The following is a 15,946-nucleotide window of genomic DNA, read 5'->3' as shown; positions in this document are numbered from 1 at the left end:
CAGATCTTTGTTGTTACATGATAGAAGTGCGTTTGCCTCTTTTATTTCAATATATAAAGGCACGATTCTCTTGAGCTTGTCTTTTGGAAATCTATTCTCAGGTCATCAGCTTTTCCATCTTTCTTTTGTTTGCAAATTTCATTTCTCTTCCATTACTTCCTTTCTCTCTGCTTCGTTCGTTCCTTTTGTTATCGCAAGCCTTCTCTCTTTTGCATACACCCCACCGGAAGCATCTCTTTGCAAAACCCTCAAGATGCGTATCAAGTTCCTTGCAACCTGGGGCTTGCTCCTTAGCTCGGCTGTTGGCTCGCCGATGCCTCGACCGGAGCCCAAGCCGGAGCCCAAGCCGGTACCAATGCCGGTACCCGGTGGCGCAATGTCAACCCAGGATGACCCATTGAACAACGCCCACAAGATTGCCATTGCTGCCCTTGTGGCCGGCACCTGTCTCACTGTAGTGACTACACTTTACAACGAATATTTGGCAAAATATGCATCGCGGGTATGGCTCGATGACCTAAAGAGAGAAAGAACAAAATGGAACACAATGATTCTTGATTTCGTTTTCGTTCTCATCTTCTCATCTTGTAGCCCTGGGAGAGGAATATAATATCACTAACAATTGGTATATGGATTTTCTACAACAGGCCCAGGTCAACGAAAAGGCCGTGCAGGCGCAGTTCACAGCATTCAACAACTACATGGGCGAGCTGGGCAAACTACACTACCGCGGCGCCAATGCGCTGGCCACGGCGCTGCAGTCCAGGCTTTGGGACATCCAAAACCGCTACGCGGGCCGGCTCATGAACTCGGGGCGGACCGAGATCGCCGGCGTCTATGCGGCGCAGGGCCAGGAGCTCTACCACCTGATCGAAGACGTCAAGGACACCCTGCGCCGGGCGCAAGAGAAGAAGGAGGAGGAAAAGGCAGCGGCGAGGAAGGGCAGCGGCTCCCGCGACGGCTACAGCTCCGGCAGCGACAGCAGCCGGGGGAGCAGCTCGAGGTACCACTCCTTCGTCAAGAGGGCGGTCCACGACGCCCCGCACAACGCCGTCACCTCGGGGTCGGACTACAAGAAGACGGACGCCGGCACCCGCAGCGGCAGCATCCTCAGGTTGCGCAACCTTATCCCCAGAGCCCAGCTGCCTTACTTCTTTGACATTTGATGCGCTTCTTTCGGGGTTTGTCGTTGGCGGTTTGGTTTGAGGTGATGAGAGGACGGACTGGGTGCTGGCAGGCAAAAGGTGACAATGCCAGACCAGGCACATTCTATTTCTGTCCTCTGCTTTTCACCTCCTTCGCCTTTTTCGCAGTTGGAGTGCGTTTTTGGAGTGAGGGTTTCCCTATTTTCTTTTCCATTCTTTCCTCGCGCTTGGCGTTCGTTTTGGGGTCTCAAAAGTTGGTTTGCGTCTGCGAAAAGGTGTGAATTCTGGCTCCATTTGTTTCTTTGTATTTTGTGCGGCAACCGGTTTAGACTTTGGAATTACGTCTGATTGAAGCTTTGTTGATTTCCATTGTCAATGGGTTTTTTTTCTCTATTTCTTTTGTACACAGCGAAAGCAATTGAATACACAACAAATAGTCCAAGAGGACCGGTAGTCGCTGCAACTGATAATCCACATTGGTGATAGAAAACTGCAAAGTGGATGGGGGCCGAGTCATAGCATTAGAATGCAATATCCGACAGTTATGCCTTTGTAGGATGGCACCCAAGCCTGACTTGGGACCCAAAATTATCGTGTCTGGCGGGTATCCAGAGTCGGTCATATGAAGAAAGAGAATTACGGACACTATTGTTGAGTGTTGGATCGGAATGGTTTATGATGTGCTGATGATAACATCGACTGATCCCTACATGTCTTTGATGTAAAATAAGGTTGATTTGAAGTCGCCAGAGCCTTAGCTACTTAGAGCCCATGCTCCTGGCCAGTGTCAGCGGCCGTCATGAGTAGCCATCCTCCGCACTCCTACTATGGGGAAAAATCAATAAAATGCACAAATCAGAGGAAGCAGAAGGAGACGATCAAAAAGGCAGTGGAAGTCTAAAAGAAGGTATGTCGCCGATATAATAAAAATGGTTTCGAGGAAGGTAGATGGATGCAAAAAGCTGCATGAGAGAAACAAAAGAGAAATTTGTACAGTCGCACGCGGCGCTAATGTGTTAAGTGTGGTTAAATTCTCTTCAAGGCTACATACATAGTATGTTGGGGTTGCTATCGCCAGTAGCATGGTACAGCATCAAAGTGGGACTAGGTTTAATTTTAGTGCACGTTGACCTACCGATCAAGGCGTATCCTTTTCAATGCAAGTTAGTCTGTATGGCAAAGGCGCCGACGTCGCGGCAATCAATCAACTATAAATAGAACATGCAAAGCTGGACCCTAATGACTTGGATAGCTTTGTATAGGCAGGTATTCCTTTCTATGCCGTCTTTACCGCAGTCGACAAGGTAATTAGTCCGGCCGAGTACCCGGCGCAATTGTCAATAGGCCCAAGAAATTCAATAAATCAGAATATCCACGAAAACCTCGAAAAATGACTTATAACACGCGCTTTAGGAATGTTATTCGAGGACAATTTCTCCTAAAAATTCATAACTGGATTTCCTTGCCATGGTGTTAAGTTCTACCACAGTACGACGTAGGTGGTTGGATGCATGCCAAAAAAGCTGTCAGGAATAGCAGGCGCCAGCATAAGTAGACTAGTCTAGAAAAGGTCTCTCTTTTAGTGCGCATATGTACGGGGGCTTATAATATAGACATGCGAAATCGCGATATCAGTGGGTCGAATCGGTCAGGCTGAGGCTGAACGGTGATGGAAATTGCTGCTATGATTAGGCTCGTGGTCTCGAATAAAATCGTTGTGGAGTAGCACAAGGGTTGTTGTTGTTGTTGTCTCGTCAGGTAAAATGACCCCCAGAGAATCGTATCCACGGCACGATGGTCGAATAAGAGTTTTCTCAGGGTACGGCGAAGCTTCCCGTTTGGAGCCGAGTCCGGCTCGGCTATGCAGATGCCACGTTTGGCACCCTTCAACACGAATAGGAGAGTAGAAAAGTCTCCACTGTCAGCAGGTTCTTGGCAGCTCATCTTAACACGGGACAAGCTTTTGTGCATAAAGCTCCGGGCGAACCCTCCTCTTTGTTGCTGTATTCCATGTTGTCTTGGCACCAATCCCAGGTCTGATACAACAACGCGTGGCGGCGTGGCTGATGTGAATTGGCTGATCTTGCAAGTCTGTTGCCCGTTCCACTTGGCCAGTCAGCGCAGGCAGCACAACCAAGTCCACACATCATGAAGTACGGCGAGATCCTCGTGGTCCTGCCCACTGCCGTGGCCGCAATCCACAACCCTCTGCCCGCAGCCCCGGAGCCACACCTGGCTGCGCGCCAACAAGCCACCAGAACGAGGACGACAAGCGGGCTCGACGAATCCCAGGCCACCAGCTGCGTGTCCATATTCTGGGCCCGTGAAGCCCTGGCCTCGTCGCTCGAGGCAGAGCAGCCAGCGCCGCTCACGTCGTACTGGTCCGCGCTGTACCGGTCGGCTACGGACGAATGCGGCAGCGTCGTTGCCGTACAAACAGCTCCGCCCATGCCGGATCCGCTCCTCTCGATATATGCGGATTGGGAGTCGAGTGCGAGGTCGGCCATGTTTGATAGCGAACCGCCGCTCGAGTGCGATTCGGTGATCAACGACATTCTACTTTCGCGAAAGCAAAGCCGCTTTGCTGCCCAGCAGACGTGCTTGAAGGCATACTCGTCGAGTGTTGCTGCTGTTGCCACCGCCGCCGCCACCACCGGCGCCGCCTCGAGCACCTCGGCTGCGACGACGACGACATCGGCCGGGACGCCAGCCAACACGGGCGCAGCGGGCAGGAGTGGTGTTTCAGCCAGCCTTGCCTTAAGCGCCATGGCTGTTTTCGGGTATTTTGGACTGGTCTGAATGTGAAGGAAGGGGCCAGTCCGCGCCGACAGCTTGGAGCTGATCAGCTAGTCTTGCGAAGAAAAGTGCCGTGTTTCGACATGCAAACCATTGTTCAGTTTTGTCGGAACAAGGAAGGCGACATACTGGATGATGCGCGCTAAACACAGAAACGGATGGGGTTCAGCTCATTTATGAAAACGCTAGGCACCGACCGACAAGGCAAAAGAGGTCAAGAGGAGGAACAAGGTTCGTGTTAAAGGGTTTCTGGTATTTACGAGAATATAGATTTTGTACGATATGAAAAGGCATATGGAGATTTATGTCGTAGTGTATATATGGGGAAATCGATATTTTGCTTTTAATTATCGAGACCTTGAAATCTCGGCAATTTCTTGTGCCTGGCTGCGCAAAAACTGCCTCCATAATTCAGGTTGGCCACAACTCATATCAGGAGCGGACGTCCATCAATAAACTGATATTACGATCAAAATATCGGGTAACCTGTTTTTATGGTAAAATACAGTGGGTAAAAGCAATTAAGCGTTTAAATTGGGTAATTGGGATTTATAATAATTGGGGGTAAAATTATAATCGTTCTCAAATAAATATTAAGGTTAATTGAAATTTAATTGCTGTTAAACAATTTTAAAATCAAATTTATTTATATAATAATAAACGCGTTTTATATAAATTATATTCCAAATATAATTATTTTGGGATAATTACAATTGGGTTAATTATTTCTTTGGTGATAATTGTGGTTATTTTAATCCTAATAATTAAATTAGGGTTTTTTATTTTATTATCACGTAATTTCGTACCTTTATTTTCTGTTTTTGTTTTGTAATTTTCGGGGGTTTTGGTTTGGGTTCCCAACATTTTTCCCGTTTTTGCCCAATCGTGTCGGTATTAACCCTGGTCGTAACAGATGAGTTTCCAAAATTAAATTAATACCTGCACCAGGGTATTTTCGGTGCTTCTTTTTGTTTCCTAGGATGTTCCGCAATGCTGTTTTCCTGGAAGAAAGCCGAGGCTGGAGAAGAAGACAATGTCGAACGATTGTAGAGCGGAAGCGAAGATCAGTCTGAAAGTAGTGTCTAGTAGTGGCATTACACTTGATAGATGAGGGGCTAGGACTTGAAAAGTCTAAATTACCAACCCCGTTTGTTAGGGTTGGATAGTCTCGGCTTGAATGAGTAATACAAAAGAAGTAAGCTTGGAAGAGGTCATAATCGATCATGGTAGAAATCGGGTTTATAATTAAGGCTACTTGTGATTGTAATGTCTCTAATGTCTGGTCTCTAATCCTTGTGTAATGGCATCTTATTTTCCTGTATGAAATGAGTGAGCATCAAGGGCAATTTGCATTCAGTTTAAAACTGCACCATTAGGAAATATGAAAACCCGCTTTAAGCTTTCGTACGATTTTGCATGGCGTATATGTCCTGCGCCATGGATCTGGTCTTCGGATCCGCCGCTATCTGGGTTGGGCTTTGTCATTATTGGTCAAATATGGAAGAAAATAAACCAAAGTGGTGTTAAATTACACAAATCAGCTATTTATAACTACCTACCTTGCAGCTTTTCACAAAATACTCATAGGTATTATTAGCCTTGTCAAAAGGGATTGCGCGGTAATTAGAACATAAATATACCGAGTACCCGTTGCTCTACTCTTTCCTGTTGCACCCAGCTTTGTACACTTCTTTACGTCTCGGGCTGCATCAATTCCGACGCCATCCCCGCCAGAACTTTTTAAACAAAGACGACCCTTCCAACCAACCCATCATGAGATTCGCGACCAGCTTCTTGCCCGTCGTCGGCATCGCTCTTCAAGCCAACGGCGTCTTGAGCCTCAAATGCTTGATTCAGGTATGGCAGTTTGGTCCCGGGATGAGGCTTGTTAGCTTCAAAAGAGTCGAAGCAGGCGAAATCGGCACAATATCCGAAGACGACGTGTGTGGATCGGTATCTGTCCAGACAGAAGAGCATACATGTCAAGGGACAATTGTCATGTACAGTCTCCGCGAAGGCTTTTATGTTACTTTAGATAAGGATCCTAGATCCATCGAAAAAGATCAATCGAAATCTCAGTCGAGCGACAAGCACTCTTAGCAAAGGTGGTAGGGAACAACAAGTTTTGGCTGAATGGACTAGGTCAGCTCTCATGTATTTAGCATTTTACGTCGCGCGGATTTTCAATGGAGAGGGCCAGACAAAATGTAGTTGAGGGCCAAAGAAAGCAAAGGGAAAAGGCACGCAGACACAATACGGATTCGGGTGATGCCGCTGAGCCGTGGAACATTATTAATAATTACTTTCAACAAAACAACAACACACCAGCCGTAACCAGGACAATATGAAAACAAAGGCGTACAACTTAGTACTTCAAACAAGCCCACGCCCCCTCCAGCTCGGCCAGCATCCGCTGCGCCTCCCCAAAGCCCGTCCGCTCGATCAGCTGCTTCAGCCTGGAGCGCACCGTGGCGACGTCCTCCCTGACCGTCACAAACAGGCCGATGACGAGGAGCGGCCACGTGCCGAGGTAGGAGCCAATCAGGCTCCGGCAGCGCTCCAGATCGCGCAGGGCCTCCAGCGCGGCCCGCACCTGCCACGACGACGAGAGCGTGGTCGGTGGCGTCGGCGTCGGGTCGTCGAGGGAGAAGAGGTCCAGGAGGAGCGAGGTTCCGAGGACGTAAAAGAAGAGCGCCTGCCCGCCAAAGTCGCCAGGCTGGGGCTGAGCCTGAGGCGACGAAAGAGGCGGAGACGGCGACGGCTCGGACTGCCCCGGGGTGGAGACTGGGGACTGGGGGTAGAATCTGCTGTCTGTGATGAGGGCTGTGCGCTCCCAGTGCTCGACCTGTTTTCGGAGCTGATCGATGCGCTCCGGCGAGTGTTTGTGCCTGCTCCTGTCCTCCTGCCTCTTGCCCTTGGCCTTGGCCTTGTCAGGGTTATTGTGATGGATACCATCGTCGCAATCCTCATCATCCATGCCGCCCACCCCCCGAGCGCTGGCCTTTCGCGAGGATCGCAGATCGACCACAGAAGCAACGAGTCCGTAGAGCTCGAGCGGGAGGCCGAGGACGGGACTCTGGACGCCATGGCCGATGCTGGCAAGCCACGAGTCGTCCGAGGTGGTGCTCCCGTCCTGGCACTCGGACAGGAACTGGTGATCGACGTGAAAGTCCGGGTCCAGGGGCCGCCGGATGGCAAGGTAGAGGGCCTGGTAGAGGACGCTCTTGATGGTGACGCGGTTCCAGTGCGGCGCGGAGCCCGTCTTGGCGCACAGTCTTCCCCAGCGGACGAGATTGACGGCGCCGGCGACGTGCTTTCTCGCGTCGAGCTCTGGGTCCAGGCTCCAGAGCTAGGATTGCATGGTTTCTCGCTTCAGTTATGAGCGTCACATGGGATCAAGCCAAGGAAAAATAATAAAAAAAAAGGAAAAAAAAGGAAAAAAAAAACTCACATCGTGAATGTAGAGCCAGATGACAGTCGTGAGAATGACGTCGCTAGGCCCGGTGCGTGATTTCTCCAGGGCCCGCAGCCCGTCGGCGCAGTGCGTCACGGCGTCGGCGTAGTAGCGCAGGGCAATGTTCTGGTAGCTGCGGTCCTTGGAGAGGGCCGAGATGCTGGCGGCGCTGGCGGCCAGCACCGCGCTCCTGACGCTGGGCGATTCTTGCATCATCCGAACCACTCCATCGTGAAAGTCGGTCAGGTCCGCGCGCTCCGCCGTCGGGATGGTGAGGATCTCGAAGAAGAACGCCCCGCTGTGGTGCCGCACGAGCTCCAGCTCAATCTCCTCCGACACGCCGAGCCTCGCGGCAGCGCTGATGGTATTATCGGCCAGCGCCTTGCACGGAGGACTGCCCGTTTTGAGGGTCAAGGTGGACAGTGAAGACGACAGCTTGCCGGCGAGGTCGGCGTCCTTGTCGCCACGACGCTGCACCGAGCGGTTCTGGCGATGCCTGCCGTCGACCAGGTCGGACTCGGGGCCCGGCCAGACGCACTCGCGCGCGGCGGCGGTGGTGCAGTTGCGGCAGGTAGGCTTCTCCTCGCCGCATTTGACCCGGCGTTTCCTACCTGCTCCGGCCCGGGTGAGCCAACAACTGTCAAGATCAGCTGCCAGAAGTTGGAGAGAGAGGGGGGTGGGGCGGCATGGATCAATCCACAGGGAGTTGGGACCTACACGTCAGGCACCCAGACCTGGTGCGAAGTCGAGCCTTTGACGAGGTCGCAGAATTGCTGCTACTCATGTCGCTTGTATATTGTAGGACTGTGTGATTCATGCAATTGATATGATAGGTTGGTTGACTGGGGCTTGTCGGAACGACCCGAAAGAAGACGATGCGGAGCAATTGCCAATGGTGGGGTGGGTTGTAACTTGTTGGAGACTGGCGGGTGGTGATGTTTTTAAGACGCCAAGGTGCAGTAGTGTAGGGCTGATCGTTTCAGGGATGAAGCTGCTAAAGTCGCCCCGAGAATGAAGTTCTCCTGCCTTTGGTTCAGTGGGGAGACGCTACTAAAATCTAGAATCACCCATGAAGCAGCTACTGCAAGCTTGGTTTTCACTAGTCTAGGTCTTCATACCGAGCACTCCACTACTCCAGACTGGTCCAAATTGCAACACAGCCGAGGCTCCACTGGTTTCCTTCATGGCTGTCCAAACAAGGTATATGTACTTGAATTTATTCGTATATTAGGACACGGGCAGACAGTCCACAAGGTCACAATCAACAGCGTTTCGCCAGGATTCCCGCCCTTCACATTTTTACATCTGTCTCCAAGACTTCCACAACAAGGTTTGCCCAGACATGTCTCTAGCTGCTTTGCTTGCTGGTACTGCGCTACTGCTCCCGCCCCTCTAGTTCTAGACCCAGACCTAATCCCCAAGCCCTTAAAACGGCCGCCAGGACCGCCAATAGCGCTAGCAGTGTCTCAGTCTTGGATTCGCTTCCCCGCTAGCTAGAGTGCTATCCGGCTCCCGTAAAGTTCTCGGGAACGCCCCATGGTATCCGAAACCAGTTAGCACTCACTTTACCTACGTGTCGTCGGGCCGTCGCTTCATACATAGTAACTCCCATACGAAAACCAATCTACAGCCTTGTTTACCACGATCCCCGTTTACCGCTTTCTGCTCCCGTTTCTTGATCCCTTTGTAAATCCGAGGGAGGACGTAACTGTGACATTTGGACCATGAGATCACCAGACCCTAACCCTGACCCTGGACCAACGACCCACCAGGGTGATACCTTTATCGACGTCGCGTCAAGCTCAGAACTTTGTTTGTTTCCTTTCCTCTCCTCAGAGTAGAATCTTCGTCGATAGGCGCCAATAGACTAGCTTCCGTGCTATGCTTACCCTGGCCGTGACAGCTACCCTGTACCGGGTTTAATACCCACCCTGCACCTGCGAGTCAGCTACCCTGTACCGGGTTTAATACCCACCCTGCACCTGCGAGTCAGCTACCCTGTACCGGGTTGAAAATTTCACCAAGTTAACATTTAAATGCAAACCCAGAGATGGTTTGTATGCAAATGAGGGTGTTTTTTCAAAAACCCATACAAATTAGTTTTTCGGAAATTCATTCGCGGCACCGGAACCTTTTCTGGCGTGCGGACCCCCATTTCGATGTCGGAGAGTATGTAAGGGAAATAAAGCAAAATCTCCCCCAACCAATTATTTATCAGTACCAAAATTATAGTGCATTTCTACCTATTATTTAGCGCTTTTAGCACTGGTTATTTACCACGCCGCACCTAGGGTTTACCCCTATATCCCCTGTTAGCACCATTATTATTAACAGTAATTATTATAATATAAAATTTTTTTCCATTATTATAGGAAAATAATAGAATTATTTAAAAAAACCGGGAACGGTTATTTTAACGTATTTGTTGGCAACGTTGGGAAATTACACGATTTTCCAAATGCGGTTATTTTTTTTTTATTCACAATTATTTACGGTTTTATAAAAGGATATATTTACAATTAATACAAAAAATAACCTGTATTAATTTATAGGCAAATATGCGTGTAAAAAATCACGTATTTAACCACGTAATTTTATAATACGTAAAAGAATTTTCAACCGATTTTGACGAACATATAAATAGTTAAAAGACAGAAATTAAATTACGTTCGATTTGTTATATTGTTTTTACCGATCGCAGCGATTATGCAATTTCTATTAATATACCCCAAATTTTGTTTTTAATCCGAATATTAATTTATTCATGTTATCGGAAATTGAAATATATTGTTCCTGCTTTTCTCAAAAAACGTTTACCCAGTGTAAATTATAAGTCGTGTTATAATAAATACGTTGAAAAAGAAAGGTTTCGTTAGAAATCAAATAGGTAACTTGTATATATAGAAGTAAATTAGGTGGGGTTATCGAGTTGCTCACGTTACAATTTCTTTTTGCAGCGAATATATGTTTAACTATTCGTAAAACCCCAAAAAACCTTGTTTTAAATAATATTGCCTGCAAATTTAATCATTTATAAATACTACCGTATCATTTAAAATGCTTGGGTTTTGTAAGATTTTAAATTTGCGTCAATCTAAATATTATAAAAAGTCCGTCTATTGAAAGGTATTTATAACCTAGGGTGTTGCAAATTGAATCGTAAGTCCCCAAGAATAAACTTATTACCCGAACTTTATTATTTCAAGAGCTTTGTGGGTTATTATGCGCTGTTATATCGCCCTGCTATTTTTGCTTAGCGTATATTTAGCTCATGTCAGAATTCCGGCTGTACTGCTATGGTATTTAATGCCATTATATGCGATTTAGGGCAAAATCAGGGTAGCTCAGCGCAGTTCAATGCGGCTCAGGGTAAACTTAGGGCCGCGTCCCAAAACGGAAATTTGCGAGTCGAAAGTCGGCGCAGATGTTATGCTGAATATACACAGCACTGTTATCATGGCTTTTAACACTGGGTATACATCGGCATTTAACCCGAAAATGCTTCCACCCGTCAATCAGATTGCTCTTTTCGTTGGCGTCTGCGGGGCCCTGCCACAAATCTCTGGCCGGGACGCCTCTTTGGGCGATGTAATTATCAACAGTCCAATGCAGTTTCGTCATTGTGCAAACAGTAAGTTGTCTTGCAAAGGTATTTATTTGAATCCAGTATCATGTCTGCATAAACCAAGACTCGTAATTGCCCTCTTCCAACAGCTACTTGGCGTTGCACATCCTGGCCACGTCTAACACCTTAGTGGGCGGTAGGGTGCTCCCCGGTGCCACACTCGGATTGCATTTGTCGTCTGTAACGAAATTGACCACGTCTCCATCATCAGTTCGAAGTTCACCAGATGAACCACGTTTTATGCACTTTGTAACAGAATCGGCTATGCCCGAGGACGGAGTGCCGAGTCGGACAACGCAATCTTTTGGAAAAAAGAAGTTTGAGATTGCCCCCGCGTCGGCGAGGCGGGGAAGAATAAAGATGGCGACGGCGGAAAGGGCGGTGGTAAACTTCATGGTTGCCTTGATTTGTTTTTGCGACAGGTCAACTGTTCTTCGTGTGCTGTAATTCTGGTCGGTTGAAGCAAGGTTGGTGATGCAAGGAGCGAATAGTAATATTGTAGGATTTGTTTGGAAAATCACGATTGGATTTGAGAAAAAAAAAAGAAAAGAGGGTTTTACTTCCAGAAGTGAGAAAAGACAGTAATAGAATTGAGCACGACACCGAAATAAGAAAGTAGATTCCAAGAAGAAGCGAAAGTTAGATTTAAGTATCTTTCAACAATAGAGGTATTCAAATGCTCGAGGATTATTAGTTACTTGCACAAGCATATAGGTATACAGATGAGAAACCCTGATCCTTGGCCAAACAGCCAAAGTTTGGGGACTTCTTTTTATTGTGATAAACCAATGTTTGCTCCAGAATATTTTTACATTCTGGTCGGGTAATTTTTTTAATCAAACTGTTTGAATAACCTTAAGTCTGTAACTATCAAACTTGGGCTGGGATCTCTCGCTAAATAAGGGCACGTTGTTTGTGAGATTTTTCCACAAGGCACTTACGAATCCACGGAATCCTTCGTTATTTCCATTTGAAATAATTTACGCGATACCTTATTTTAATTATTTGGACCTCCAACCTCTAGACTCGAACAAAGTTCATCATCGAAAGCGTGACGAGGCTTTAATTTATGGTATAGCAAACAAACATTGGGTTTCGCGCAGCAAAAAGCAGAAAACTTATTCGACTTTGTACAGAAAACACTTTACCCAGAGTGGCTGGGCACTAAATTATCGCACACTTAATTTATGGAATCAAAGAGCAAAAGCACCTCGAGGTTATCCAGTCCGAAATGGTGGATTGCCGGCTCGCCAAACTTGGTCTTCAGTATTAATTCGCAGCCGCATAATGCTCCCAATAGCCCTCGGCCGAAAACAACACCACATCTTCGTAGCAAGCTTGTAACTGTTCTTTCCCAATGGGTATTCGGTCTCCTACTGGGACTATGCGTCACAATTGTTTGCGCAGTCTCGTTTGCCGGCTGGCAGACTGTTTCACTCTGCCAAGGTTAGGTTGCAATTCTTGTCTGTCGTAAACTTGACTTCCGTTTTGTCTGGAAATCTGGAAGGACAAGGTGGAAGGATATCGACTAGCTGAGTGATTTCAAACGTATAAAGAGTACAGGCCCTGATCCTTGAGCAGACAGTAAAAGTTTCACATCTTGAATTATTTACACAAACGTAGATGTTGGATATTTTAAGGTTTTGTTGCATTTTTGCTAAGCAAGGGTCTAGATACGACGCTCTTGCGCGTCAACGGAAAACATGACTGGCAGAACATTGAGCCTGTGGTTACAGGAAGGATTAGATCCGGAATACGACCTTGGAAATTCAAAGGTCTACCTTAAATTGGCTGGGCACCGGCTTACTACAATTGGAATCCATCGAATCAAGGAGCAAGCAGCTTTCCCAACCTATTATACGCAGGGAGCAGTGGCAACTAATCAATCTGCACAAGAACAGGGATCAGTATATCGTCGCATATTTAGACACTATGCACGCGTTTGCGACGGTCACGTCTTCTCGAATAAACGCCAGCTTCAGATACGATTTACTGAAGTTGGTCTTGGCCTGGTTGTTTCAACTGCCAAGACAGGGCGCTGTTTCCTTTGTCGACATGACAGGAGTCACAGGGCTTGATGGCGACGACTGACCGATCACCGAACTATGTTTGAGGTGATCGATTTTCGCAGATTTGCCCTTTCGCATCCCCGAGGAACCTACCCCCACTTTCCGTTTCGGTATCAGATCCCCTGTTCGCTTCTGTGCGATTTAGTCCCTGTCGATCACTGACTCTATCTGACGAGGCTGGTGGGTTTCAGGATGCAAAAATCGCCCGGATAGATGCTGATGAACATCGAGTCTGCTGCAAGCTGCAGCATGATCTACCTTTTCGTAAGCCTCCTCAAGCATGTACTCGAGGGCTGTTCGTTATGAGCCCTCTTGGACAACAAACAGCCCCGGAGTAAGACCATCTATTTTCGCAGCAGAAAAGCACAACGCGTTGTATTTATGTATACTCTGCATTGAATATAATTACAATTTTCCCATCCGTCAAAACAAGCACTTTCTAATTTAAGCAGTTCAAGGGTTTATATGGGGCCGGAACCATCCGACGCAAACCTATGGAAAGATGAGAAGACGTTGGACAAGAGATGAACATGCTAATGCCAGACATGGAAAGTGTACGGATAAGATGAGTACAGCTTTGCTGAAATTGCTTACACCCTTTGCAAGATTCCCCTCTTTGCCCACCCAGCCTCCATAAGCCACACATGTATCACAAGGTCACTGTACGAGACTTTCTTTCCCTTGTTCTCCGGGCCAAATTACAGCCCCGCATAACACAAAAACGTAATTGTTTGACGGGGAGGGGCTTCGGCATCGCGGTCTACCAATGAAGCAACAAACCAACACTTGGCAAGGGGCAAAGCTGGAATAAATCTAGGGACGATTTATTCAACCTCCACGGTCTACTAAATAATCTAAAACACGGACCTTCTACAATGCATTTCGTTCAACAGTACAAACGCCTACTAAAATAAAAATAATGCGACGGAGGCTTACTTACAGGGGTAACGGTCAGGGTACCCACGTATTTACCCAACTAATTAATACCATTCGCGATTTTACGGTTAAAAGGCAAAAGCTTATATTTTATATAATATATATATATTGTAAAACAAATCTGATTTTTCAATGGCCTCTAAAAGTTTATTAAGTATGGGGAAGGCTGCATATTACGCTATTATAACCCCAAATTAATTGTGAATAATTTTCTTTTTCTTTTTGTAACAGAAAGCTCCTGCGTGCATGCGAAAAGACGTGACTACCCTGACCGTTGCTGTTAAAAGTTTTGGTGGCTTGATTTTCACTTGGGTAGGCGTTTTGAATTTTCAAACAAAACGCAGTGTAAAAGGTCCATGTTGGAGGCTATTCAATAGACCGTGGAGGCTAAATAAACTGTCCCAAAATCTGGTTCAACATGATTGCTAATTTGCTACCAGAGTCTGGGCTTTTGTGCTCGTCGGCGCAGCGACTCGCCGGTTGAATGTCTGCATTTGGCGCGACAGACGACGCTCAAGAAACCACCACCCAACCGGTCCGCAGATGTCATGTCAAAATGCCCAGCATCAGTCCCTCTTGCTTACTGCGCCTACCTACCATTCGGGCCTCCAGCTCTCCCAGTGGGCTCCGCCACCATCTCGTACGGCTTTGGGAACTCGCAAGGGGGCACCTCGCTGGGAATTTGCAGGTCACGCAGGCGGAATCTCTCGCTGCACTTTAGGCGCTACGTATGGCGACAGGGGTATCAATGAATCCGCTAGAGTAGGCGCATGGTTTCATGATTCCGTAGTTTGGACAAATAACAGGTGCCAATTGCTTTATCTAATCATCACTGATTTTCTTGCGAATACAAAAGGTCCTTTGTCTGCCAGTGGATTGATGCCTGCTTCATGGATAAACACCTGGATCGCACCGTCCCTTGCTGTTCCAACACCTGTGACCTGCACATCAATTGAGACATCTGAACTGGGTGGTCGAGGTGGGGGAAAGAAGTAGAATCGGCGAAGCAATCATCCGGGGGCTAAAGATGGAATCTTGGCAAAGCTGGGTCTCGCTGATCTAAAACCCGGCACCAGCAAGCTGAGCATCAGCGAGGCTGGGGAATGAGGCTGTATCGACCTGTGTCTCCGTCTACATGAACAAGCGCGGTGCAGCGAATAATCTTGCCTTGGTCAGGAACGTATCAGCCAAGCCGTGTGATGACATTTTCTTGCGATTTCTGATCACGATGGCCGTTGACATCTATCTGCATACAGAGTTCAGGTGGGAGCTCGGAACTTGTCGGCCAGCTCGCGACCCAAGGCACTTCTCTGGAAGCCAGGGCGCTTCTGCGGCTGTTGTAGCGCGCTGCTTTGTTTGCTACTCGGCTCGGGTCGCGTTGCACCCGTAAGCTCGGATTTTAGCGCTCTTATGAGTGGTGGTTGCTCACCTCGGCCGACCAGTCTGGATGACTGACCGAGCCATTAAACTCTGTTGCAGCGACATGCGGTAGGGATTGTACGTAGTATATATGGCGGAGGCGTATTCAGGATAGGGTGATAATTTGCGATGGCCAGGGGTATCCCGGGCTAATGATACTGACCCATCTATTGTTTGTTCAGAACGGCTGGGGCCTAGAATCGGCCAAATGAATCGATATTGACCTAGGCATATGTTGGCGGGGGAAATTCTTCCCCTTCATTCGCAGCCTTTGCCAGGGCTGAACTCAAACGACTCATACTACTTCCGATGACAGCGATACCGGTAATATCAATTCCTCGGTAAATCGATGTTTGCTGACTTGCTACGACATGCCTTGTGCGAAACAAACGTGTTTTTCTTTCCTCCCAAGGAGAACAAGAGCTATTCGATTTCGCCCAAGTCGGCTTGTCTCTGGAGGCCTTGATGTTGTTTTGGAATCAGCTGATGAAAGAAGCAAGAG

General features: G+C 47.8%; 6 protein-coding genes across 6 annotated transcripts; 4 read left to right on the top strand and 2 right to left on the bottom strand.

Annotated features, from left to right (window-relative positions):
- Positions 1-234: 234 nt before the first annotated feature.
- Positions 235-1,166, top strand: MGG_07363 (uncharacterized protein; the record flags this gene model as incomplete). The annotated part of the gene is made up of 2 exons (XM_003715556.1): positions 235-502; positions 648-1,166. The coding sequence occupies exons 1-2, from the start codon at positions 254-256 to the stop codon at positions 1,164-1,166; spliced, it is 768 nt and encodes a 255-aa protein (XP_003715604.1). The 5' UTR covers positions 235-253.
- Positions 1,167-3,174: 2,008 nt separating this feature from the next.
- Positions 3,175-4,034, top strand: MGG_07362 (uncharacterized protein). Its single transcript, XM_003715555.1, has one exon. The coding sequence runs from the start codon at positions 3,294-3,296 to the stop codon at positions 3,942-3,944; it is 651 nt and encodes a 216-aa protein (XP_003715603.1). The 5' UTR covers positions 3,175-3,293; the 3' UTR covers positions 3,945-4,034.
- Positions 4,035-6,306: 2,272 nt separating this feature from the next.
- MGG_07361 (uncharacterized protein) lies at positions 6,307-8,179 on the bottom strand (the record flags this gene model as incomplete). The annotated part of the gene is made up of 3 exons (XM_003715554.1): positions 6,307-7,290; positions 7,393-8,045; positions 8,113-8,179. The coding sequence occupies 3 exons, from the start codon at positions 8,177-8,179 to the stop codon at positions 6,307-6,309; spliced, it is 1,704 nt and encodes a 567-aa protein (XP_003715602.1).
- A 2,930-nt stretch (positions 8,180-11,109) lies between these two features.
- Positions 11,110-11,415, bottom strand: MGG_15911 (uncharacterized protein; the record flags this gene model as incomplete). The annotated part of the gene is made up of 1 exon (XM_003715553.1): positions 11,110-11,415. The coding sequence occupies one exon, from the start codon at positions 11,413-11,415 to the stop codon at positions 11,110-11,112; it is 306 nt and encodes a 101-aa protein (XP_003715601.1).
- A 2,318-nt stretch (positions 11,416-13,733) lies between these two features.
- Positions 13,734-14,777, top strand: MGG_15910 (uncharacterized protein; the record flags this gene model as incomplete). The annotated part of the gene is made up of 3 exons (XM_003715552.1): positions 13,734-13,751; positions 14,257-14,337; positions 14,466-14,777. The coding sequence occupies 3 exons, from the start codon at positions 13,734-13,736 to the stop codon at positions 14,775-14,777; spliced, it is 411 nt and encodes a 136-aa protein (XP_003715600.1).
- A 383-nt stretch (positions 14,778-15,160) lies between these two features.
- MGG_15909 (uncharacterized protein) lies at positions 15,161-15,656 on the top strand (the record flags this gene model as incomplete). Its single annotated transcript, XM_003715551.1, has 3 exons — positions 15,161-15,219; positions 15,282-15,411; positions 15,627-15,656. The coding sequence occupies 3 exons, from the start codon at positions 15,161-15,163 to the stop codon at positions 15,654-15,656; spliced, it is 219 nt and encodes a 72-aa protein (XP_003715599.1).
- Positions 15,657-15,946: the final 290 nt, after the last annotated feature.

The sequence above is a fragment of the Pyricularia oryzae genome, chromosome 2 (assembly GCF_000002495.2).
Source record: "Pyricularia oryzae 70-15 chromosome 2, whole genome shotgun sequence".
NCBI classification, from domain to species: domain Eukaryota; kingdom Fungi; phylum Ascomycota; class Sordariomycetes; order Magnaporthales; family Pyriculariaceae; genus Pyricularia; species Pyricularia oryzae.
This window is presented reverse-complemented; position numbering and strand designations above follow the sequence as displayed.